This window comes from Cynara cardunculus (genome assembly GCF_001531365.2).
Source record: "Cynara cardunculus var. scolymus isolate 2C chromosome LG 7, CcrdV1, whole genome shotgun sequence".
NCBI classification, from domain to species: domain Eukaryota; kingdom Viridiplantae; phylum Streptophyta; class Magnoliopsida; order Asterales; family Asteraceae; genus Cynara; species Cynara cardunculus.
The window spans coordinates 6042309-6068829 of NC_037534.1; the positions used below are offsets into that span (position 1 = coordinate 6042309).

General features: G+C 33.1%; 3 protein-coding genes across 5 annotated transcripts in view; 2 read left to right on the top strand and 1 right to left on the bottom strand.

Moving 5' to 3' along the window:
- Positions 1–5228, top strand: part of LOC112515726 (probable beta-D-xylosidase 6) — a 10941-nt gene extending 5713 nt beyond the window's left edge. Inside the window, exon 6 of the mRNA XM_025122637.1 lies at positions 4225–5228. Coding sequence (XP_024978405.1) covers positions 4225–4820 — 596 coding nt within the window. The 3' untranslated portion in view covers positions 4821–5228. The remainder of the gene's footprint in view (positions 1–4224) is intronic.
- Positions 5229–9931: 4703 nt separating this feature from the next.
- LOC112515728 lies at positions 9932–10792 on the top strand. Its single transcript, XM_025122639.1, has one exon. The coding sequence runs from the start codon at positions 9932–9934 to the stop codon at positions 10790–10792; it is 861 nt and encodes a 286-aa protein (XP_024978407.1).
- Positions 10793–16806: 6014 nt separating this feature from the next.
- On the bottom strand, positions 16807–25544 carry LOC112515278 (glycine-rich domain-containing protein 1). 3 transcript variants are annotated; one of them, XM_025121996.1, is made up of 9 exons: positions 25425–25544; positions 22220–22403; positions 21574–21691; positions 21219–21473; positions 19680–20135; positions 18664–19181; positions 17989–18160; positions 17437–17592; positions 16807–17165 (listed from the first exon to the last, which is right to left on the bottom strand). In XM_025121996.1, the coding sequence occupies exons 2-9, from the start codon at positions 22375–22377 to the stop codon at positions 17097–17099; spliced, it is 1902 nt and encodes a 633-aa protein (XP_024977764.1). In that variant the 5' UTR covers positions 22378–22403; positions 25425–25544; the 3' UTR covers positions 16807–17096. The 3 variants fall into 3 exon arrangements, with proteins under 3 accessions (XP_024977764.1, XP_024977761.1, XP_024977763.1); XM_025121993.1 differs by having other exon boundaries at positions 16807–17592; XM_025121995.1 differs by having other exon boundaries at positions 16807–17592; positions 22220–22406.
- Positions 25545–26521: the final 977 nt, after the last annotated feature.

Here is a 26521-nt window from a genome sequence, read left to right on the forward strand (position 1 = left end):
ATTGGAACCATAACTCTTATTTATTCAAATTGTATTAATATGTAAAGACCAAGTGTAACTTATATCATCGTTAAATCTTATCTTATAAAACCAGTGRAACTTCAAAATCGTTAAAATTCACGGCTCCCGCCGCATTGCGCGAGTACACAACTAGTTAAGTAAAAGTTATAAATACCAGGCGAAAGAAGTGGAAAGCCAGAAGTTTGGTTCAATGCAACTTCTCTTAAAACTCTAGCATCATGCACTATGCCCTCTCATCCAGCCCAAAAATAAGTGAATACCATATTAAAATCACAAATCGCTAAAACGTTTTGATAACATTCGTCTCTTCCTCTGCCCCTATAACGAGCTTGTTGATCGACAGGCACAATTGCATGTATGAGAGTCCCATCTAATGCACCTATTGCCCCCTTTATTAACAAAATATAAACTATAAGGAACTTCTTAACTACGTTTTGATTTTGCAAGTTATATACACGAAAACATATCGGAAATATTCTTCTAAGATTTCTTGGTCGTTCTATGTTGGAGGTTTCTTCATTGGGCATTGTTCCCACAACTTCTCTAGCAAATTCCATCATTGTTCGCAGTGTTTGACGAAAATATCTATGGATAGTCTCTGTTGAGTGTTGAAATCTTCTTTTAATCATTCTATAGCGTTCATTGTGACCTATAATTGTCAAAAAAAAAAATCCCATCTTCTCCTCAACACTTTCATTCCTACTACTTTGCAACCAATTCTTTTGTTTAAAATGGTTGCATAGTAGTATATAAGAATCACGAGAAAGACGCATTAACTCAAGACATTGCGTATTTGAGCCATTTAATAGTTCTAGAGTATACACATGTCCGGTCAACGATAAAGTGTTATCTCTTATCCTTTCGATTCTTGATGTAGCTTTTTGTTTCAAATATAACCAAAAAAGTAACAAAAGCAACAATTCTTCCTCAACATCCATGGAGCACCTTGCAAATAGAAAAAATTACAAAATGTGGATGAAAGGTTAACATAATATCAAAGAAACATCTTCATTCAAAAGTTAACATCATTCAAAAGCATGTTTAATAGTTGTATCATCCAAAAGTTATGTGTTCAAAAGCAAAACATCATTCAAAAGCTAGCATCATATCAAAACACAATGTTCAAAAGCATAATATGCTCCAACTACACAATCCCGTGCTTTTGTCCTATCATTCTAACCCAACCCGCACAACTTTCCGGTTTTAAACACAACCACACTTTTCTATAATCGGCACTCTCACTATAGATAAAAGTAGTTACGTGATACAACGGGTGATTTGTTCCCCATCCAAGTTCATCCAACTTTGCCAAGCAAGCAGGCACATCATTCAAATACTTTTCCATAATTGTTTTCACGGCCTTAACTTGTGAGTTACTTGCTTGTTTACCTTTTCGCTTTTTGCTTTGTGTACTTGGACGAGAATCACACTCTTGTCCTAAAGTCCCGGTCGGGATTTGTTGAGTATTAGGAACTACCTCAACATTTTCACTTGAGTGATCAGAACGTGGGTCGCAAATGTCGGGAATACTAGAACATGGCCCATGACTTTCAGTTCCTGTTACTTGAACTCCATCAAATAGTTGAACACGAAGATCGGGAAAAAGCAGTCCTGTATACCTGATTGGTTCTACATATTTGCTTCTCTGTTTTAAAAAGATTATATAAATAAAATTACGAAGATACCAAATGAAAAATGATATAAAATTATAAAGATACCTCAATTTCCATCTGCCATTCTTCATCAGTTAGATTAAACGTGTTGGTTGTTGGGTCATACACGTTGCCCGTTTTGTTTTTCAATCTCGTCCATGTATTGTATTTTGCTTTCAAATAATCATAATGGTTTTTCATTTGTTTTTGATCTGCGACGAAGTTATGTTTGTTTTTAAGCGTCTCCGCAACATTCTTCCATGAACTCGGCTTAAGACTGGTACCTTCCCGTCCATGTATAACGACCTCATGTATACATGCTTCAAGAAACGTTCGCACCACACTCTTTCTTCCAGTTTATTCTACGTCTTTTTTGGTTGTGAACCCTCACCAAAATGTCCATACCTTACAAATAACAACATTTAGCAAATCATGATTGAAATCCTAACAAATGACCACATAGAACAAATCTCTTATAAATTCCCGATCCAAAGTAGAAGCTATCAAAAGCATTCTATCATCAGAAGTAAAAGCTATCGATGGGACTAATGCTTGCTATAATCTACACCATTATCAAATTACCAATAACAAAAATATTAAAAGTTTTGAGGGTACTTGATTGCATTTTCACTTTAAAGTAGAATACTTATCATTCAATGCAAAACTTTATATACAGATAAAGTCATGTGAATTTGTTTGGATTCTGTAAAGATATGGCAAGGAGATTATTGAATCCCTACAATAACAGGTCATTTTTAGTGGGTAAGATAGTATGTGAATCACAATTCTCTCAAAACAATATGGTTTATGATGTTATTGGGAAAGAACCATGACCACTCATTTGTTGCTTATTTCTCAAAGATAAGAACATTACATGTTAGAAAACACTCGAATCATATCTTAGTAAATATATCTCCTAATAATAGGTAGTTTAACAATGCGTTGACAAGGCTATTTTAGGATTCAAAGTTCAAACCCCAAGTTTTTTGCATGAAGTATTTGAAGAACTAGGTAGTTCGATAAGGATTAGTAACATTGTCACAATATAATACATATCAATGTATTTCAAATTTTCACCCAAAAAAACACAATAGATTTGTCTAAACTTGACACAAACAATGGATAGCTTATAAGTCTACTGTTAAGAAAATAATATGTGAGAGCAAGCCTGCTAAAATTTTCACAAACAATGGATTCATTATAAAGAGAGCAAGCGTACTGTTAAAAAAATAACATGTGATTGCATTCCAGCAAGGCAGAAGTGCAGAACTATCAATTAGGTTTTTATTTGGTTAAGCAGCTTGAAACTTATCAGCAAGTGAAACCAAAATAATCAAAGAGATTGGATGTAGCAATGTGGGGAGAATCGTTGATTTGGGGATTGTGCGCCGGTGCGTTCCAACAGATGGTGCGTCTAATAGATTGTGTGTCGGTGCGTTCCGATAGATGGTGCGCTTGTTGTATTCTCGAATCCAAAGTCGCTGGTTGTAGCCAACAGATGGAGAATCACGAGATGAATGAGAGAGTAGAGTCGAATGGGAGAGTTGAGAGAAACGAAGAGGCGAGGGCAAGCATGGGAATATTGGCAATCTGATTTGTATGGGAAGTGGAAGGGTGAATGAGCGATTCAGACATTTTCCATAATCTATCCAAACAAGAAAATGTCTGATCGATTCAGACCTTTACCCCTTAATGGCATCATTAAGAGGTAAACAAACAGCTCCTTAATATAGAAAATGGCTTATTCAATAAGCTTCTAGGGGGGAGCTTTATGCAGAAAACCAAGTTCTTTCCAAACTTGCCCCTGCCAATTAAAAACATGCTTCTTTCATCTATGAGAAAACGGTTCCAAACAAAAACCTTCACAATCTATACAGACAGATTAATTCACAAAGACAACTTTATCCATACAGGACTTAATGGAAAACCAATTCAACAGCCCCTAATTGCTTGCTTGCACGCACCTTTGCTTCGTGCATCCTACCCCTCCGAGACCCTACTTTCGAGTGGGATATACTATGCTCGTATGGTTTGGTTAATAACTTTCGGTATGTCATCAAAAGTTGAGCGGCAAAGTTGTGGGTTCTGACCGATTTGGTGTACCAACCTTCCCAACCATCATATTTGGTTTTTTGTTCCAAACAAACCGTGCTCGTTGTGAAAATGCAAAAAATACTACACATTGTTGAAGGCCATTTTGGCAACCATAATCTAGCTTATTTTTTGAGCTTATTGAAAAAATCTCGTTTGGTTAGCCATAAGCTAGCTTTTTGAAAACCTACTTCAACTAGCATTTCAATAAGCTCCATGGGTTTTTTTCCACTTTTTTTTTCTTCTTCCAATTATGCCTCTTATATCATTCCAATTAATCTTCAACATATCGTTTTAGGTCACTTTACATTGTCATCTAGTTTATCAACTAGTTTTTATCAAACATGACTATTTTATCTGCTAACAGCTCATTGATGGTAAAATACTCATTTTAACCTAAAAAGTTGGAACCAAACCCTCTTTCTAACAGAACTTTGATCTGATTTCGTTACAAACACAGGTGGAAAATTGCCCATGACGTGGTATCCCGAATCCTTCACACGCGTACCAATGAACAATATGAACATGAGATCCGATCTTTCTCGTGGTTATCCAGGTCGAACATACCGTTTCTATATCAGTGACATAGTTTACGGATTTGGGCACGGCCTGAGTTACACAAACTACACTTACAACATCCTCTCTGCACCCAATAAACTTCACGTTTTCGAATCCATGAAAACCAAATCCAGAAACATATTACAGCAAAAAGAAGGTTCTTCCAACTATCTTTATGTTGATGAAATCGAAGAACACTGTGATTCTTTGAGATTTCAGATGGAAATCGGTGTCAAAAACCATGGCCCCTTTGATGGCAGCTCGGTTGTGATGGTGTTTGCCAGAGTTCCGGGATCGTTTAAAGGTGCACCGATGAAACAACTGGTCGAGTTTGAAAGTGTGCATACAGGTTCTTATTCGGATGCTAAAACTGGGATCATTGTAGATCCGTGTAAGCATCTTAGCATCGTTAACGAATTTGGGAAGACGATATTGCCTCTCGGTGATCATATTTTGATGATAGATGATTTAGAGCATATCCTTTCGATTGTTATGTGATAAAAATGGTGATATTGTTACTCTGCAAAGTGTATACCCCAGCACATTGCTGTTGATTGTAACAATATGTATTGGTAATTGTCATCAAAAGTCTTTATAAAGAGATTGAAAGTTACCTACATATATACATGTTTAATTATTTTTGTCTAGTTGATATTGGACTGTAACACGTCATCTTGAACAGAGGCGAAAGAGTGTGTCGAGTCCTTATATTATATGGTATACCTCAGCTTTCATACCATGTGAGATATGTGAAACCTCGGCTGATCAGATCTCCAAAAGAGCTGAGGTTTTGTTTGGTTTGGTTTGTAGGATTAGATTGGATTTTAAGGGATCTATGTTTGATTTAAAGGATTTGAAATCCTGGGATTATGTAAAATGTAACGTACTGTTTAAAAACTTTTATTTTTATATCTCAGATGTGACATTTCAAACATTTTGATTTTTAATTTTACATCAGACAGTATATAAAAACACAATATACATTGTTCTTATTCTTATTTCATATCATATCATATCACGTATTTTAATTTAAATATTTGAGATAAGATTTAAAAAAAAGAGCATAACGTAAGGAGGCGGTGACCACCAAGGCTCCATACCTTGATCACGAGTAGGTTCAGGGAAAGGGCCCGTAATCAACAAGGTCCTTATTGTCCCATTCTCAGTAGTCAGAATTCTGAAAACACTTGCATTCAGGATTTCAATCCACCATCACCAACTAAAATCCAGCTCAAATGGGATTTTTTTTCCCTTTTTTAATTTCTTGCGTCTTCCAGAAGATTCTTTTGTATTCTTGTATCTTTTTAGTTTTTTCTTTTATTTTTTTATTTTTTTTTTGCCTCTGACGTGTACCTCAGTTAGCAAACGAGTAATTCCATTTCGTTGAAATACAAGGTGGGTTTTGGGTTCGATCTCAGTCCCCACTAGCCTCAAGTTCTCAACTGTTAAGTGAGTCAAAAAATGTCCCCTTATATTGATGTCCTTGAAGAAGACTTTCGTGTCGAACCAGTTGGAGTTGCTGGTAATCCATTTTTTTGCCCAAATTTGCTGCTTTTCTAAACACAAGAAAGAGAGTTGAATGGTTTGACGATGGACTCGAAGGAATGTGGAGTGGAAAATATATCACATGCTAGGGGTACACACGGGTTACTGGGTTGGGTTGGATTTGATGGTTTGAAGTCATTTTAACTACCAAACCAATTATTTTGGTTTGAAAAATCGCAATTCATTCAATCTTCTTTGAATGTATAACCCAAACAAATCCATCACATTTCGGTTTGGGTTGAACGGTTTGAACATATGTTTAAAGAAACAATTGACATTACAATCTTTAACTAGAAATCTAAATATTAACCGATTATACTTGACCACTCAAAAATATTTTAGTCATTCAAGTTTTCGTCTTATTTTCTATATGTATAAGCATAAATGTCAAAGGGTTGGGTTCACGTGAGACCAAGAGTTTTTCGTGAGACCGGTAAGACCAATTTTTGTTCATTGATCAACTTTATAAACTAATGTTTTAAAGGTCTAAAGTTGCACAATAACATTTTTGTGATTCTTGAGAAATCTTGTGGCAATTTTGTGATTATGAATGTTCAGATTGTAAATCTAATCCAAGGGTTGAGAATTAGTCTTACGAATCTCACGAAAAACCTTTGGTCTCACATGATGTCAAGTCTAAATGGCTATATATATATATATATATATATATATATATATATACAGAGAGAGAGAGAAATGAGCGATCAAATGAAAACGCCCCCATTTATGTAAATCATGTAAACCAATCTCATCCATCCATTTTCTTAATCAATGGTCAAGATTAGTTTAGTTTATTTTAGGAAATTAAAATATATATATATATATATTAAAATTTTATTTTATAATAGCGAAAAGGGCAAAATGGTAAACTCAACCACATCTTCATCATGCATCCTATTCATCACCCTATTCATCATGCACCCTATTATAGTAAATTCCTCAATCTATTCATCACGCACCCTGTTTCACTTGTCCAATGAGATTGTTTACGCACCTATATTATGCACCCATTTCATAATCATTTTCACTTACTYCATGCACCAATTTCACCATGTATGAAACCGGTTTCATCATGCACYCATTTCATAATCATTTTTCACTTACTCCATGCACCAATTTCACCATGTATGAAACCGGTTTCATGAATATATATTTTTTCCTATTACTGATTTCATGAATTTATTAATCTAATAACTTATGATTTTCATGAATCTTGACAATAATAAACCGAGACACGATATAACAAACTTCAATTTTTAATATTATAATTTAATTAAATATTTAAATGTTAACATTTATAAAATTTCCTTTATTATGTTTATTAATTAAAATTTATTAATAACTTCCATATTTAATAGAAAACAATGCAAATGACCAATATATCCTTATTGATTAAATTTAATTAGAAAAAAATGGAATTTTCCTATTGTTCGAAATTAGTTTATACGGTTTTTAAGAATTGCACAGTTTTCATTTGAACGTACCTTTCTCTCTCTACACACACGCACGCACACACGCACACGCACACACACACGCACACACACACATATTATGATAAGAACGTTGAATTAAAATGACACCACTAACTGACAAATATCTGTTTTTGTTTTTAATCTGTTAGAATGACAATTATATTATATTAAAATAACACTTTTCGTTTCTACAACTTCAAAATTACAATATGGTCATCATGGTCTGTAAAAACGTATGAATTTGGTCATTCTTTCTAACGCTCGTTAAAAAGTTCCTTTAAATGGGAGGCGTGTTCGTCCATTTACCCTTTTTTTATCTAATAAAAACCAAATGGATCAAAATCATAATATTAGATTGCATTAAGCAGTTGAGAAAATTAGTTGGAGTCTTGGATTATTTATTAGACTAGAAGCTGCTAGACTTGATACATTTCAATGACAATATAATTAATAGACATTTAATAATAGGAATTTCCAGTAGACAATAATTTTGTTGACTTGTTATTTTTTGTAGGATTTAGACGTATGTCAATCTTTTCACATTTTTCTGTCGCGTTAGTAATGGATGATAATTTTTGAATAATTACTAAAGCTGACATGACATTTTGGAAATTGTATTCAAAATAATATTGTAGTGAATACTATGTGCACTTCATTGTCCCTTTGGTAATCGCCTCCGACATCTCCAATAACTATACCATAATTTTTCCTAAAATAGAGTATTTAAAATCAAAATTCCTAAAAATAATTTACATCTAAATCTAATCAACAACTACTGTATTTCAACAATTTCAACATTAATTATATTATTAAAATATTCTATAAATTAATTAATACAGTTTGTAATAAAATTATAACACAGTCAACCTCATTGGTGAAAACAATTAAAATAATATATATCTCTCTTCAATATTAAGTTCTAAATATTTCTCCAAATTTGAAGATTTCTATCTTCTTTATCAGCATAGTTGTTAATCTCAATTTTAATATTTTTTTATTAACCTGGATATTCAAACCGCTATGCCAATCGACTAATCCCGGAACACCTACTTTGCAAATAACCCGGAGTCACTGCATCTGAACCTCCGTGGCCACAAGGAGATTTTTATTTCTCCTTCGATTTGAACTTGGGATCTATTGGTACTTTTGATCTTTGGAGTCAAGCTCAAACCAATCAGACACATGTGGTTCAATTTTAACATTGTTGTTGGAGCAAAAGAAAAAAAACTCTTACATATGCAAAATATATATTTTAGTATAGTTATTGGAGATGTTCACAGGTATATCAAGATAACTTATAACATCCTTAGCAAATTCATTAAATACAGAAAGTGAAGAATTCAGAGACTTTTTGCTTCAACAGATTATCTAAAATAAAGAAAAATTAAAAAGAAAAAAAATTCTCTAAAATTTAATTATAAAAGAGATAAATGTATTTTTAATTGTAACATTAAATATATTAAATATTTTAATAATATAATCTAAAAAAACCTGTTAAATTTAAATATTATTTTATTAAACATTTTAATTTTTTATCATCAATTTTGGAAAAAGAAACTAAAAAGAATCTATTCTAGATGCTCATGCTTTTAAAAACCTTAAATTTGAATCATTGATATATTCTAGTGATTTAATGATTTTATTAAAAGCATAAACTTTCAATTAGTGTAAACTTGTGAATTTGATAATACTAGAAATGTACTCGTACAATGCAACGAGATACATCTTGATCTTAATATTTTATTTTATTTTTTATCTCAATCGATGTTATAATATGGTCTTATGTGATTTTGAAAAAGCAATAATGTTTTTATTTTTGAATAAGATTTAAATTTGAAGATATCATAAAATTTTGACAAAATTATATCGATATTAATATCAAATTAACTATTTAAAATTTCTCATTTTTTGTGTATTTTTTAATTCAATTTTTTAATTGTAATTTAATTTAAGTTCAATAACGAAGTAATTTATATTTGGTTTAGTAATATAATTTCTTATAAAAATAATAGTTAATTATTTTGTTAGATATCGATAATTATCCTAATTATATTTTAGATTTTTTATAATTTAAAATAAGATATTTATCCTCTATTTGATTATATTTATTCGCAGTTAGTTACACAAATTCAAACATGAAACTTTAATAAGTTGTACTTATGCATAATTTACTTGTAATCTTGGATTTTAAGTAATATGCATCAATATATAGTATTTCATGTATAAAAAATTATTTTAAGAATTTTTGTCAAATGCTTTATAATATAGTATAGATTATGAAGAAAAATTATTTAAATTAAATTATATCTTATTTTGTTAATTTGTTTAATAAACCAAATTCTATTATTGAAAGAAAAAGTTCCAAAAATAAAAGATAACAGAAAAGTCAAGGATCGGTCAAATGAAGGAGCATCCCAGATCATCATGGTCCCACGGAATTCCGCGTGGAGCCCACCCACGTTTTTACGTTACAATTCCAGATCATAACGGACGGTCACGATCATATAACGTCTTTGATATTGACGTTTCGTTATAACATGCAACACAAACCCTACTACCATCCACCACTATCCCAAAAACCTTTGCCTTTCAATGGAGAAAGTGAAATTGATGTGCAGTTATGGCGGAAAGATTCATCACCGCCCTCATGACCGCCAACTCTCTTACGTCGGTGGCGATACTAAGATTTTAACAATCGATCGCAACATCAATTTCTCCAACTTGCTCGCCAAATTGAACGCTCTTTGCGATTATTATTACGAAATTCGATTGAAGTATAAGTTACCTGGACAGGATCTCGATGCTTTGATTTCCATTTTCGATGACGATGACGTCGAGAACATGATGTTTGAGTACGATCTCCTCCGTCGCATTTCGGCCACACCTCCGAGGCTACGTTTGTTCGTTTTTTTCCAGATGGCGACGACGACGACGACGCCTGTCGCTTCCAGGTCGGTGAATCCTGATTTTTTGTTCGGTTTCGATAAGGAGTATTCGCTTAATTATACGACAGTCGTGAAAAATCCTGAAGATAAGGATACGGTCGTTTCACCACCGGAGAATGTCGGTATCGCCGATGGCGTTCAGAAGCAGATTCAGGAAATTCCGGTGCCGGTTCTGGATAACCGTACGATGACACATGGTAGCTACGTTTTTCCGACTCCGTTTGTGTATCGAGCACCAATGCCTTCAAGCGGATATTTCCAGGCTGGAGAGTACAGAGGAGTTGGTAACCGGGAACAACCGGTGGTGTATAGTTTTATTCCTGGTGGTAACAGGGAACAGCCGGTGGGTTATGGTTTTATTCCGGTAGTTGCTCAAGAACAACCGAATATTCCAATGAGTGGGAGTCCGCTAAGCTACGACGCAGCGAGAGGGGAGTCACAACTTCCAACGGTGATGATGGGAGCTACGTGTAATCATGATGGCACTGGGGCCCAGCATGATGCTTGAATTAAGGGTATATCGTCATCGATATTCTTTTGGTTTTTTGGATTGTGCTTGTGTTTCAAAATTTTGTGTGCAAATATTTGGGTTTTTATTGTGTTTTTAAATGTTGAATTATAATTGGATTCAACGTGTAGTAAAGTTTTTGCCCGATTGGTTCATTTTGTGAATAACTTATAAAATTAATTATTATGATTACAGTTTATTAAATTTCTTTCTCATTTAAAATGTAATATAAATTATTTAAAAAATGATTGAATTGATTCCTTCTTGTGGGATTTTGCTTGATTTACGATATATGTAGGTAACGTTTGTTTTCAAAAAGATGCTGAATTCTGAAATCTGATTTCATTTCTGATTTATAAGAGCTAGTTTTGAAGTCTGAAATCCGGATCAATAAGATTGTTTGTTTTTATTTCTGAAGTCTGAAATCTGAATCGATTAAACTAGAACAAAATATAAAAAATAAATAGTTCTTACAAAAGTATAAAAGATGAATAGTTTTTGCTAATAAATCTCTTACAACCTTCAAAATATGAACCGTGTGATGGAGGACGGATTAGGATTAAGAGATATTAAACGATACATTTACAATTTAAAAATTTTAGATGATATTTAGAGCTTTTATACTCTTATTTTAAAAAATAAACAAACACTTTCAATACCCAAATGTCTGAACAAATTAGATTTTAGAGATATTAAGATGTAATTTTGAAAAAAAAAAACAGACCCATAATTTATTTAGAGCATCTTCGATAAATTATTCAAAAGAAAAATCTTGGAGATTTTCAAACCTTTTATAAAAAAGGAGAAAATGGTTGAAACTCTTTAAATTTGGAAAAATATCCAAAAATGGTTACTTATAAAAGAAAAAAAGGAAGTTATTTTTTTTACCTTTTAAAGAATCTTTGAAATTAAAACTTTAAAAAAGAGAAATAATATTTTATAAAATTAACTGAATATTTTAATAATATAATTATATTATCTATATTATATTATAAAATATTTGATAAAAACTTTTAAAAATCATTTTTTATGCATGAATTATTGTTTATTGATGCATATTATTTGGAATTCAAGATTACAAATAAATTGTGCGTAAGTACAATTTATTAAAGCTTCATGTTTAAATTCGTATAACTAATTGTAGATAAATATAGTCAAATACAAGATAAACATTTTATTTTAAATATAAAAAATCTAAAATATAACTAGGATAATCGTTGAGTTCTAACAAAATACTTAATTATTTTCTTTATAAATAGTTATATTATTATATCTAAGTTAAATTATAATAAAAATAGTTAATTTGATACTAATATTGATATATTTATTTTTGAAATTTTATGATATATTCAAGTTTATATTTTATTCAAAAATAAAACATTATCATTTTCTCAAAACTACATAAAAACCGTATTAAAATATTTACAGAGATGGAATAAAACAAAAATAAAATTAAAATCGAGATATATCTCACTGAATTGTACAAGTACCTTTCTAATAATCTTAAAAATAAAGAAACTCTTAAAATCAAAATTATATCATTTTATTGGTAGAAAAGAATGGAATATTATTTCTCTTATATATATATATATATATATTAGAGATTTTGTAAATTTGGAGAATTTATTTTTTTCTTTCCTTTTATTTTAACTTAGATTATAAGATACTTATTGAATAAGCAAAAAAGACCAACATTATTATTTTAACATAACTTTTGAAGCTCTTGTATTACCAAATAAAAACATCATGTATTTATTCAACTTATATATGTTTGTTTATATTTTAATCAAGTTTTTCATGAACTTTAAGCTTAATAACCAATTAAAAATTACAAAAAATATCATAAAATTTAAATTAAAGTAGGATGGTAATTTTAAATGTAATAAAGTAAAATATTTCGATAATAGCAGATAGCAGATATGGTAGTTTAACTAAAGCAACAAATGTATTATGACATATTATTGATAAAATACGTATTACATTTTTAATTGATTTTATGTATGTAGTTGCGTAAATTTTGTACTTAATTCCACACAACATATATTTTTCTGGTAATCTTGTGATTGTATTGGTGATATTATGATGAATGTGGAATAAAAGGATGAAAGAAATAATTAATTATAACGAAGAAATATTAACAGTCTAATTATTATTAATTATTTATATGATATATTTAATTATAAGTGAATTAAGACGATACAAGATTATTCGACTAAAAGTACAAAACTAAAAACATGTAAAAGTACATCGATATTGAAGTCGTGAAAATTATGTTTGAAAAGGCATCCATAAATGTAACGGTGAAAATGGTGGGATGTCATGCTTCTTTTTCTTCTTCTTCTGAATATTGTGTATCAATCATTTATAATTGGTACACAAATATTTATACAGTGTATCAACCAACTCTATTTGCTATCAACTTATTTGGTACTAAATTTTTTTGGTTGGTACATGTTGATACAGTTTTGTACCAACATCTCAAAAGTTGAAATTACAGTTACAAATTCACTGACATGAGTATAATCTGTTGTCCAAATAATTTAATATGAACCTAGAGTGGAGACGTGCATTAAGAAGAGAAGGAAACTAGGGTTATTGATTATTGAGTTAGAGACTTGGGGGGCATTTGGTTCGTCGGAATCCGTCGGAATTTGATGGAATTGGAATGGTCAATTTTGTTGACCAAATTCCATTCCAGCGTTTGGTTACCAATGGAATGAAATTGAATTCCAAAGATTCCATCATTTGAAGATTTCATCATTTCTTTCTAAAACTGATGAAATTGAAATCCATTTCATTTAAAATTGTGTAAATTACAAAAATACCCCATGACAACTGGTTCCATTCTCCTGATTACTTTCTACCCAAATTTTGCCTCCATTCTGGAGATCGACGATGGAAAGTTCGATCGATCTCCCCAAGCAGATATTCGATCGATCTCCCTTTATGCTTCTTTTTTTTATTCAAATTTTATTTAGGGGTTTATTTATCATTTGCAGTTCATATGTTCTTGAATCTGATTCTACAACTCATATAGGTGGTACAAAGAAAGGGTATTTTTCATTTCAATTATGTTGCAAACCAAACAAAAAGATTCCAATTCATTAGACAGATTACATTCCATTCATATTCACCGAACATTACATTCCAATTCCTTTAACATTTTCATTCCTTCAGAAATCATTCTGCGAACCAAACGTCCCCTTGGAGTTGTTATGAGGCATTCACCCCTAACCAGTAATTAACACATAGTAAGTCACTAAAATCAGTAACCGAGTAAATGATAAAATGTTAATTAATAAATAAATAAATTCCTCTAAAAACAATCAAATGCATTAATAATTAAATATAATTCACTTAATTGGTTTTTTATTTAATAAATAATATATGTATATATATACACATATAAGCCGGTATGATATTACCATGATATACGATATTCAACATTACGTACCAACCAAATTTGTGAAGTTGGTATGATAGTATCAACCAATTTAGTTGGTACCAATTAAATTGATACGATTGATTTGTTTGTCATTGTACAAATTTAACACCCCTCAACATATGATGTTTTTTTATGGGAGTTTTCAAAAAACTTAGGGGCCGTTTACCAGCGTTTACCAAGTAACATTATCCCAGCGGATGAATATAATAAGGACCAAAAATCTTACCCGGTAAGAGCGAGACAAGGATCAAACGCCTTACCCGGTAAGTGAGGCCGACGACTCTTACCATGGTAAGCGCTTACTAGGTAAATTATTGTATACTATGTCGTTTTGGCGGACTAAAATCTTATCCGGTAAGTATATAATAGTGTTAAATTTTACCGGTAAGCACTTACCAGGTAAGTGTTTGATAAACGGCCCTTATTGATCACATCAGCAATTAGAAGTAACAATTTTTAAGGCAAAATCATCAAAGTGTATTTATTGGCATTAAAAATTTAATAAAGTTTGTTTTAATTATTATTTAATTAGAATATTTTGTTTCAATTAGTATAGCAAATATTCATGTTGCATATATATCTTATCTGATAAGCCACATATTCAATCTATGTGTTATAGATAGGGTTGTAAATGAATCGAATATTTATGGAACTGTTTGTCGAAAAATTCGTTTATTTAATGAATGAATGATCATGAATACTTATTTTTGTTAGCTTAGTTAAATGAATGAACATGGACAATGATCTCGTTCGTTTATGTTGTAACAACCCATTAATGACATTGGAACCTAGAAAAAGAAATTATAAGAGATAGATGTCAAATTGAAGAGAATGAAATGCTCGTTTTTATAAAACTTTTTTTATTAAAATATTAATTACTTTTAAGATGATTTAGGGGCTGTTTACCACACTTACCAAGTCACACTACCTTACCGGATGAATATGGTAAGGGCCAAGAATCTTACCCAGTAAGAGCGAGACAAAGACCAAGAGTGTTACCCGGTAAGTAAGGGCAATGACTCTTACCATGATAAGCGTTTACCGGGTAAATTGTTGCATACAATGTCGTTTTTGTGGACTAAAAATCTTACCAGATAACTAAATAATAATGTTAAATTTCACCGGCAAACACTTACCGGACAAATGTTTGGTAAACGGCCCCTTAGTTTATAAATTAAAGGGATAAAAGTTTTTCCATTGAAAGAGAAAATAGAAGGTCAAATAAGGTGAGGCATGTGATTCAAACTTATTAATTAACCATTTTATATTTTAACCCTTGATTAATTTTCTTAATTTGATCGACGATCAAGATTTATCCATTAGTTTACGATGAAAAATTGGTTTTTATTTGAACCTACTTATACGACATTAATATGTAAATCATTAATTAAATTAAATTTTTAGAATTTTTTTTATCAGTTGTAAGTTTACCTCGTTTTTCATTTTGTTATTTCTTTAAGAACGAAATGATTTGACCAATGGTGGTTGTTTTTTCTCATTTGTGTTCATTCGTTTATGTCATCTTAGCAAACAAACACGAAAAAACACATTTTCTTAACAAATGAACATAAATACAAACATTTTGTTGATAAACCATTAGTTTGTTTGAAACGAACGAAGACAACAAACCTCTGTTCGTATTCGTTCAGTTTGTTTAGAGTCCTAAGAAGAGGTTGGTTTTGGTATGACATACGAATATTATGTACTACATACGTGTCGAGTTCTAGTAAAAATAAAAGTTATGGTGAGAAAGTGAGAATGAATCACCACCCTTGGATCAATCATAGTTGAACATCACACTAATGAGATGTACTGATATCCACCAGATCGATTCCCTTGAGAAAGACAATTCATGGGATAGGAGTGAGTTAAATTTAATGATCAAGGGTCCAATCCATTCTTACGCTTCTCATCTGAACTCCTATTCTCACATGATCCTTCGTCTAATAGACCCAGTCGTCTATATTAAGATCGTTGTGTGAGAAGACTTGATAGCGTGGTATGGTAATATGTCATGACGCTACGTTTTGTTAAGAAAACTAGGAAACAAAATACACTTAATAATTTTCATGCTCGAGTTTTTCTTGGATACACACAAAAACTCGTTTAACTTAACGAGTCGAGTTTCATAACACCAATGTTCGACTCGGCTTGTTCGACAACTCGATTAAATTTTTTTAATCGAATCGAGTCACTCGAGCATACACCTTCTCAAGTAAAACATGTTCATACGATCACTAATCATATAATCAAAGTATAAATTTTTTAGGTCAAGCCAATAGGTGAACTAATTGATCTTGAGCCCGTAAACAAGTATCGAGCTCGAACCGAACAATGAAAAAAATATTCAAGCTAGAGTCCTAGTCCTACTGTAAAAGAGTAATTCACGCTTGAATTAGGTAATATTTTTGAAGCCGAGCTCGAATAACCTCGACTCGACTTATTAACACCCCTAGGCACAATAACTTGACACAACATCGATAAAAACGGCACAATGATGATTACATAAACGATATTTTACCGTTTCTATTTCAACCACACAAAAAAATATCGCTAAGAAACAAAATACGACACACAAACTGTTACCATCTATTAACACCAAAACCTTTTATGTGATGCCTGGTAATTCTTTTGTAGCGGTCAGTTGAAACCTTGGAGGTGGTAAGATACAAAGGAAAACGAATAGGTACAAAAAAGCTTCGGTTTTCTAGAGAAGACGACAACTATGGCATCCTGTGAATGCAAAAGTGAATACTATTTACAACCTCCTGAGTATTTTCTGAAACTTTTTATTTCTGTGCAGACTTCAAATTTGTACAAAAAGTGGAGTGTAAAGTGAGCCAATTATCATATCCTTCCTTACTGCAAGTGCTTAGAAACTATATAGGCCGACAGTATTCCAGGCAATGCAAACCATTCTTCTTGTAACTGTAAAAATTGAGAACAAAAAGTAAAAATTGCAAGTCTATGAGAGGTCATTTGTGCAGATCTTACCTGGCTCTACCCCGTGGAGTAGAGAGGCTATTTCTGTAAAAAGTGCTGAATGAATAGATAAGACCAATCCAATAAATCCTACACGGGGTAGGGTTCAGGGAGGATAAAATGTAGGCAGACCTTACTTCTACCCCAATGGAGTAGAGAGGATGTTTGTGTAAAGACCACTGACTCGTAAAAGGTTTTGAATGAAAGATGATGATACCGTCAAAAGTCCAGATTTGAGGTCAAGCAATGCTACGGCCCTCCCATATGGGTGGTCGGCAGAGAACTCAACTGCTGTCATGAAACTGTGTTTGTCTCCTCGCTTGTCGTTGTGTTTTGGTTCATAATCGAGCTTTCTGCCAGAAACTAGTTTAACCTTGTATAATAATAAACAGTTATCATTGATGTCCAAAAGGACAAGAAATATGGAACATGTGCATTTGGTATGAAGTACAAAAGGAAACAGCACGGAACAAAAAGAACTCGTTGTCCCACGTTTGCTGTGACATTAGACTGAGACAGGACAAAACTGAGTGGAACATAATGCATTTTTTTGTCTCACCAAAATAAGTGGAACAAAAAATCAGGGTCTTGCGACAAAATTGGTGAATTACTAAACAACCCATGTCAAATTAAAACTTTGCACAATTCTTTTACCCACATACCACTCACCCTCACCCGTTCAGTCCTGTCCCATCCAGTCCCATCAAGTCCTGTTCAGTGTGGTCTGCATACCAAACGCACCCTAAATATACAAACAAGTGATGCTCACCATTCGTGGGCCAGTGAGCAGGAGGTGGGCATCTTGGTCATTGCTATTCGGAAGCTTAAAAGACCATAAAGAATCCATCACTGACCACTCTTTCCCAAGAAATTGAGCAAGAACAAGTGTTTCTCCTGTTCTTGTGAGCCCAAATATCTCTTTCGCCGACTTTTTATTCTCCCTGTCAATGGAAGTAAATTAGGTTTCCTTTTATATCAATTTTCTCCTTTATTCATTTGTTCTATCTTCTGAAACGGCCCAAGCCACAATAAGATAACCATAGAGGGTCATGTTTGTCAGAAATGCCTTGTTTAGTTGGCCATAAGCTAGATTTTTGAAAAGCTACTTCCGTTTCAGTAAGCTCCAGGGCTTTTTCCCCCACTTTTTCCAATTATGCCCCTTATGCTTTGACAGTTCATTTTCTAACATGTCCTTCTAGTCATTTTACTTTGTAATCTAGCTTATTAGCTAATTTTTACCAAACATGACTAGCTTATTAACCGCCAGCTAGGTTATCAGCTAGTTTGCCAACCATAGCCTAATTGTGACCCAGAAAATCAAAATATTAAATAGAGAAAATGCATTAGATATTAAAGGCATCATTCTAATCAACATATTGCTGTACAGATGATTAAGTTTCTCTAACACATGTTTTTTATGAGGACCGAATAATAATAGAATTACCTCATTTGAAGTCTAATGATCTCATAGCCAGCTGCATCTATAATCCGTGTCCAACTCCTAGTGAATCGCACCATACCGCAAAGTGGGAAAAAGCAATGAGTTTTTGAAAGAGGGGAAGAACGTAGCATCTGAACCACATGTGGTGCTGGAGTTGGCAAGGTGCATGAGGCTGCAACTCGTAGCTGGATAGGTTCAGAGCCAACGGTGCCCGAACTAGGAACCACATCCAACCATTTTTCTACCGAGAGTTTAGAGACAGGGCCAGAAAGTTCTTCCATAGATATAAAACAGGAACCCAGAGTTTTGGTCTTTTTTGATTGAGAGACAAGTTCAAAGAACAAATATCCCATAGGTTGACACTGAAATACAGCAACCTGTTTCTGACCCAACTCGGACTGGATGGAGAGTTTCCGCTTCACATTGAAGATTCCATCGGGTTGTGCCTTACTAAACAAGACACCGACTTTTCCCTTATGAATCTCTGGTAAGTTTTTGATTTCCACACACTGCAAAAGGATCTGGACCCAAAAGTAACACAATTTAGGTTGACTGACTTGACTCAATTGTTTAAGAGAGAGGCATTTGTGTAGATCAAACAAGAGCTGCAAGCATGAACAGTTTCTCAAGTAGAAAATGAAATTCTGTTACTCCCTCCGTCGTAAATGTCTCCATTGAAAAAGGCACATAGTATCAGAAACGTGTAATTATTACACTTTTTAACTAATTAAATGACAATTTTACCCTTAATTATAGATGGAATAATGACTTTCTCCATCCTATAATAAAGAGTAGAAGTAGAAAGTAGGCACTTAAATTGAAATAGAAACGTGGACACTCAGAGATGGAGGGAGTACTAAACACGGGAAATCCCCATTTGATATGGAAGTAATAGAGAAAATTTAAATCAACTTATAGGCATAAAAGCTGCAACAAAGCATAGCAAATAATGGAAGTACCTTGAAGATGCATATGGAAAACAAAAAAATATTAAAAAATTCAAAAAACCTCAGAATTACCTCGATGTAATTCGTTTTAGGAATATCAATCAATCTCTCTAGTTCATTAGTTGAATCAGCCTTATTGCTCGCAATTTCTGGTATGCAAGGAGTGGTAGTGATAGGAGATGGGGCAATGCCTCTATACATAGCCCCTGCCCTCCAATACCTTGAACCAAATGTTTCCTCCCATTGCTTGGTAGTCTCAGAAAACCCCGTGTCCAGCTTCTGACCTTTTCCTCTGTTTTGGTCTGTGTCATCATGTTCTAGAACATTCCCAAGTAATTCTACTAGGTCATTGCAGTAGGAAGCAGGATGCAACTGGTGAGTATGCCAAATCAGGTCAATGTCATAAGTTGGAACACAAAAACGTCTTATGGATCTCTCCCTGTTTCTCCTGATGAGATGCAAAAAACCTTTATATCTTGCAAAAGCTGCTTGAAGAAAGAGATCATTGTTCACATGAGGTCTGGATACCTGACACAGGGAGTTTGGTTTGAATTATCTATCAATATTATACAGCCTTTGGCAAGAACTCTTAAAAAACAAATTATTCTGCATTATGTACTGCTTCTTAGTGGATAATCTCTTAAATTTCAAATTTACACCTTGTTACTACACTGCATACGTACAATTTTTAAAGCTTCATGTTTGACCTTCATAAAACCAACTGATAAGCACATTTGAATACAGGATAAGCATTAGGTCCTATTAATACGGCATAATACTCCATAAATTTTGATTTTCTTTTTTAATGGGAATTTCATTAATTTTCCATCCTCAGGATACAATAAGATTTTACATCTGCTGCATTGAATGGATACACAACTAGGAAGACAAAGAACAGCTTTATTTACTGAGATCTTATATTCACTAAAGCTCCAACTTGTTCAAGATTTGCTTACGAAGTAAATAAACCTCAAATGTAGAGCCATTAGTATGAGATTAGGTTAAATTTAAGCTAAACAGATATAGTCAACATGAATGACAATTGGAAGTTTTATATCCCCCACAATACCCAAGCTAATAGACTAACACTCAATGTTTGACAAGAGTAACTACAACAGTATGTGATGTCATACTTTCATTGACGCAACAGGTATGTACTTTAGGTTATCATCATCCAAGAACATGGGTAATTTGATTTTCTTAAATAGGTGACATTATGAATTAAGAATGCTTCACCTAACACAAAAATGCCTCAAAATCTGTCAAAAGGTCATGCACTTACAAAAACCAAAAGATTCTTCTCCTAAACAATCCCAAAAGGCCGGAAACGGATACAACTATATCATGGTGAATTGATTGGGACTGCAGACACTTATTGATGGAGCACTACACACACATACATACATATATATATATAATATATATATAATATGATTGCTTCAGATCGTCTCCAGTCAGAGTAACTAATCTCCAAATAATATATGAATACATGATGAAACTGATCATCATCATAAATAAACAAATGAGAAGGGAGAAAAAATGATGCAGATTGTTGTGCTTAGCCAGCTTGAAGTGTAAAGCATGTCATAAAATAATTGGTTTCAGGGTCACCTGATAAAAGAACGGGCTCTGTCTTTCAATAGCTAAAATAAAATTGTACTTGGAAAAGCTTTGAGTTCCATATACAGTTTCTGAAAATTCACTCGAGGAAGGACGTGCCAAGTCAAAGTCATAGGGCTCATTAGGGTATAATTTGCTCCATATTTCTTCTGTATCCCTACTTGATATTCCTTGAACAGAAGACACAACATTACAGTTGTCAAGAATCCTTCCATAAAATTCTTCACAATCAGATTTATATCTAACCTGACAAAGATATCAAGAACAAAAACATTTTCAGTCTCCATATGTATAACCATCCAAGAACAAGTATTGAAGCAAGGAAGATTTTTGTTCAGAATCCTACTGGATTGAGTCTGTGACAATGCCAAACCCATTCACAGTCAAGCGGAACAACTAAAGGTCCTTCAGTAACCCGAGACTCGGAATGTTTAGCAACCAACGGAAGCCAGCATGCATTGTACCTGAAATCGAGTTTACCGAGATTGCGATAATTTCCAAAAGAGAACGTCACAAGCAATTCAATATCCTCACCACATAGTAATATACTCTTGAATGCGATAATTTCCAAAAGAGAACGTCACAAGCAATTCAATATCCTCACCACATAGTAATATACTCTTGAAAATGAAATCATGGACAAGGATAATGAGCATGATATGTATGTTAAAACCAAACCAAACCAAACGAAAAGAACAAAGTATATCCTACCCAGACGTGGGGTGGGGTTTGGGAAGGGTAAGATGTAGGCAGACCCGACCTATACCCAAAGATTTGTATGTAGTCTTGTTTGTAAATGTTATATCTCAACATATACACGCAAAATATACTTTCTACATATCAGAACTGCAAACTTCCTTCCAACAAGAAACTTAGACAGACTTAGTGAACCTCAAACTCCTGTGCTAATAACCACAGAAGTTTAGATATTCATCAATCTATTAGTACAAAAGAAGTTATTATTTACATAAATATCTAATTCCTTGATTTACCTATAGATTGCCCATTGCAAGCACTGGCTTTCATAAAGCCACCGGTTCCTGTCTACAACTGCAAGAAATTGCAGCTGATGCTTAGCAGCAGTCACAAGATCTTCACTTATCGAGATATTCTGTGCTGCATTCCACTCTGATTCCTGTTCCATCTCCATTTTGATTCTCACCAACAAAAAACTACCTGCTACCAGTTACAATATGATTTAACTAGCAGAAAGACTGAAATCTGATCTAAAACAATATTGGCAATCAAATAGATAGAAGCCTCAGTTCAGCATTGAAACAATGCAATGGTTCTCCCACAAAAGGACAAAAAGAAATCCTTGGTATAAATTCAACTTCTTTGGTGGCCGTGCATGTTTCCAACTAAACATGGAAATCATTTATGCTATGGCAGGATTTTTTTCCCATTAATATATTGGCATTTTTTTAGCCCATGAATATACGAAACATTCAAAGAGACCGTTTTTAACAAAAAGATACGTCCAGTCTCAGTGGGTCATATATTTTAGGAAACCTCAAACCTGTAAAGCGGCAACCTATCCCACATTGATAAAAAGTGATATTTGTGAGCTTCTTATATAACTTATATTGTGGGCTACCAATAACTTCTATCATGGTTTTAAGTTGATTTAGAAGTTACTGGGCTAATTTACTGCATCGGGCTTGGGAAGTTATGTATTGTATTGAAAAAATAGACTCTTGAGGTGCAGTGAGTTGGGCTCATGCACCTCTTGGGGTATTGACTCTGTAGGCTTGATGAGGATGTCAGGCTTTTAAGTGTCGCAGTTTGTGACAATCCACCCCCCATTGACAGAAGTAAGATTTGTGAGCTTCTTATTAGTCTTAAGTTGTGGACTACCAATAAGATCCTCCATGCCAATTGATTTTTAAAGTTATTCAACTAGTTTACTGCTTTGCAAAGTTGTTAAAGGCTCCAGGCACACTTAGGCCGTTAGGCGCAACGGGGTCCCGGGGCCTAGGAGCGAGGAGCGAGGAGCGAGGAGCAGGCATAAGGTGCAGGTCTCAGGAATGCGAGCGCATCTTATCAATACACACACACAGGTATGCACACCAAGTCTCCAATGCAGCAAACAGTACTTTGATAAAGGCAGAAGGGTTTAAAGCGTACGCCGTGAAGGAGAAATTTTAAGGTCTGGGTATTTATAGAGAAGGAGGCTTGAAGTTCTAACTTCCAAGGACTTGGTATTTAGTATTAGGGTTTGACTTATGTCATCTATTTAATACCACTTCTTTTAAGAAATCTAGGAGATGAGAAAACTTATTTAATTTTAGGGTTTAGCTAGGTATTTAGTAACTCTTTATGAGGCGCACCTAGGCCCACAAGGCGCAGTGCCTTAGTGAGCCTCGTGAATGCGCTGAGCCTCGACTTGAAAAAAGCCCAAGACCTTGAGCCCTATGAGCCTCAGAGCCTTTTAACAACTATGTTGCTTTGGGCTTGAGGTGTTACATGTGGGGATACAGGTTCACATGCAGAAAGAATATTATGGTAACAGAAATAGAAAACAAGCAAAGAACAAAAATACACAATGAGTATGTGGTTCAGTTAGAGCGACCTACTTCATGGCTGTGCTAGTGAATCAATAAGATTGATTCGGCTGAGTTAGGGTCTTTTTCAGTTACAAGGAGATATATCTATAATTGAGAATGGAGATTGCAATATCAAACTCCACAACTCAACAATATATGATCACAAATAATCTAAAGTACATATATGGAGATTGCGATATGACTTGTTAAGAGAAGGGAGAATTGTGATTGATTATTCTATTCAAAGAATATATTAGATAGCTCCAACCTCCAAGTATCTAAGATTAAGGTCTCTAGATTGAGATATCTTGAGAGAAAAGAATCAATTTAACAGAAAGAATATTTCTTTGCTAAGAGATCAGAAGTGTACTTAAGAAGAGTGCGCTACTATAACACCTTCCCTAAACCGAAGGGCATTACCGCTAAAGCTTTACTTACGACATATTTTATAACATCCGAATATAATCAAAAAATTACAAACATAAAGACTGAGTAAACTAAAACCTCTCAAACATTCGAACTGAAATCAAACTTACACAGAAGAAGTCTTAAAACCAAAAACAATATGAAAGTCTAAAAAATTCTAGTTTGTTTCATACCAAACTAGAACAATAACTGACAACTACTGTATCCGAAACTGGCAAACCCTGCCTAGGGTTCAACTAGACCTTTCCATTACTCTTGCTACTTCCTGTTGAGCCTTCTCTTGAGATACATGACACTAGTCAGCCAATAAGCCTAGTGAGTTAGTTTGCATATGAAAATAACCAAGACAAAAAAACATGGCATGCTCATAATACCGAAACATATTCTACCGTATATATGAACATACTTGCTAAAAAGCACTTCCATAGAACATGTTATGCAAATACTGAACATACAACATATGCATTATTTCTGTAGATGCGTTCATGAACCACATAAACATATCGTGACTCTCTATGTTTGTTCATTGTTGTGGTTACTTGCATGCTGCATCTAATCGTACTGATGATATAATAGTTACAACAATTAATATAACAAAAACTTCCATTTCTTCATAGTTCCTAAATAGTACAAAGTTTATGCTATAATCATTGGGAAAAAAAATGTTAAATGGCCACAAAATTCAATAAGCAATTGCATAGAATAATGCAAGAAGATGGTTTGAACTGCAGCAACCACTTCGTCCAGCCCAAAGTCTTATGCAGCTCAAGCATAAATCTAGTAACTAATTCTCTAGTTCCCTAGCCTCAAATTTTACAAAAAGCATTTTTTTCTGTCATCGAAATACAATTAGAGAAACTAATTTCTATTAAGAGCCCTGAAGATGATGATTTCGGTTCACAAACTCAAACATGACTACATGAGATCTTCTCTTTTTCAAAAGAGACCAGAACTACGGTTACGAAATTCTTTCATAACCATTATCCGTACAATTAAATTAAGTTGAGCTAAAAATGGAAGACCTAGTCGTCGAAAGGTTCAAGGGAACTTCGATCAAAAAATTGAAGGAAAAGCCGGAAAATATCGAACGATTACGGCCTTTCAAATGAAATTATCGAACGATTACATCAAAGATAAAAAGGAAGAGCTATAACAAAAGTATTGGCTAAAAATCAACTGACATCGTGATCAAAGCAAACAGCTCAAATCAGTGAAGACTGATTACCTGCAGAAGTTAATAATCCTTGTATGTTGATTACGTCGGAGAAGATCGCCAATGAACAGTGCCGGCGACGGATAAACCTTTGATTGTTTGATCGAAGCAAAGTCGGTGTATATACCTTCGGAAGAAATTTGCTGGCGAAATTTCTAAGAAACTGACTTCTGATTTTCCAAGAACTTCCTTTTTTTTTTGTTTCATTCCCTGTTTGTTTGTTAAAAATTACGACTTTAGTCCCTGCGTTTTTGAAATTATGGTTTTTATCCCCTATTATCTGTAATTTATTGCTATTTTCGTCTATAAGACTAACTCCATCAATGGTTTACCGTCAAGGCGTCACCATGAGAGACTAAAACAACAATGAATTATAAATCACATGTATGAAAACAATAATGACTTGTAAACAATAATTTAAAGATTGGGAGGGATAAGTTTGGAATTTTTTTTTTTGGCTTTTTACATAAAATTTCTCTTAAAAGCTTACCGAATAAGTCAGTTTCTATATTATTAAGTCATTACCAAACATGTATAACTAACCAAATAAGCTGAGTCTCAATATACTGGTAACAAACAGGCCCTAAGCTACGTCTGTCTATAAGCATGAGCTTAAGAAAGTTGAGTCGTATTGCTTTTTTATTTGATGTTCAGATTCAGTTTGTACATACTTTGACTAACTGTTATAGGATTTTAAATAACAGTCAGAAAAATCTCTAATCTATACTATATTATAAAGATTTGACAAAAACTCTTAAAAACTATTTTTTATGCATGAAGTACCGTATATAGATGCATATTACTTAAAATTCAAGATTATAAGTAAATTATGCATAATTACAACTTATTAAAGCTCCATATTTGAATTCGTGTAACTAACTGCGGATAAACATAATCAAATAGATGATAAACATATTATTTTAAAATATAAAAAATTTAAAAAATAATTAGGATGATTATTGAATTCTAACAAAATAATTAATTATTATCATTATAAGAAAATTATATTATTAAACCAAATATAAATTACTTTGTTATTGAACCTAAAATTAAATTATAATAAAAAATTTGAATTAAAAATTATATAAAAATAAAGATTTTAAATAGTT

Excerpts from the sequence above, each read along its gene's own strand:
- LOC112515728 (XM_025122639.1), top strand. The coding sequence starts at position 9,932 with ATGGAGAAAGTGAAATTGATGTGCAGTTATGGCGGAAAGATTCATCAC.
- LOC112515278 (XM_025121993.1), bottom strand. The coding sequence starts at position 22,377 with ATGGAGATGGAACAGGAATCAGAGTGGAATGCAGCACAGAATATCTCG. Across the intron at positions 21,692-22,219 it reads TTGCAATGGGCAATCTATAG|GTACAATGCATGCTGGCTTC; the intron begins GTAAATCAAGGA and ends ACTCGATTTCAG. Across the intron at positions 18,161-18,663 it reads ATCATTAGACTTCAAATGAG|GGAGAATAAAAAGTCGGCGA; the intron begins GTAATTCTATTA and ends TTCCATTGACAG.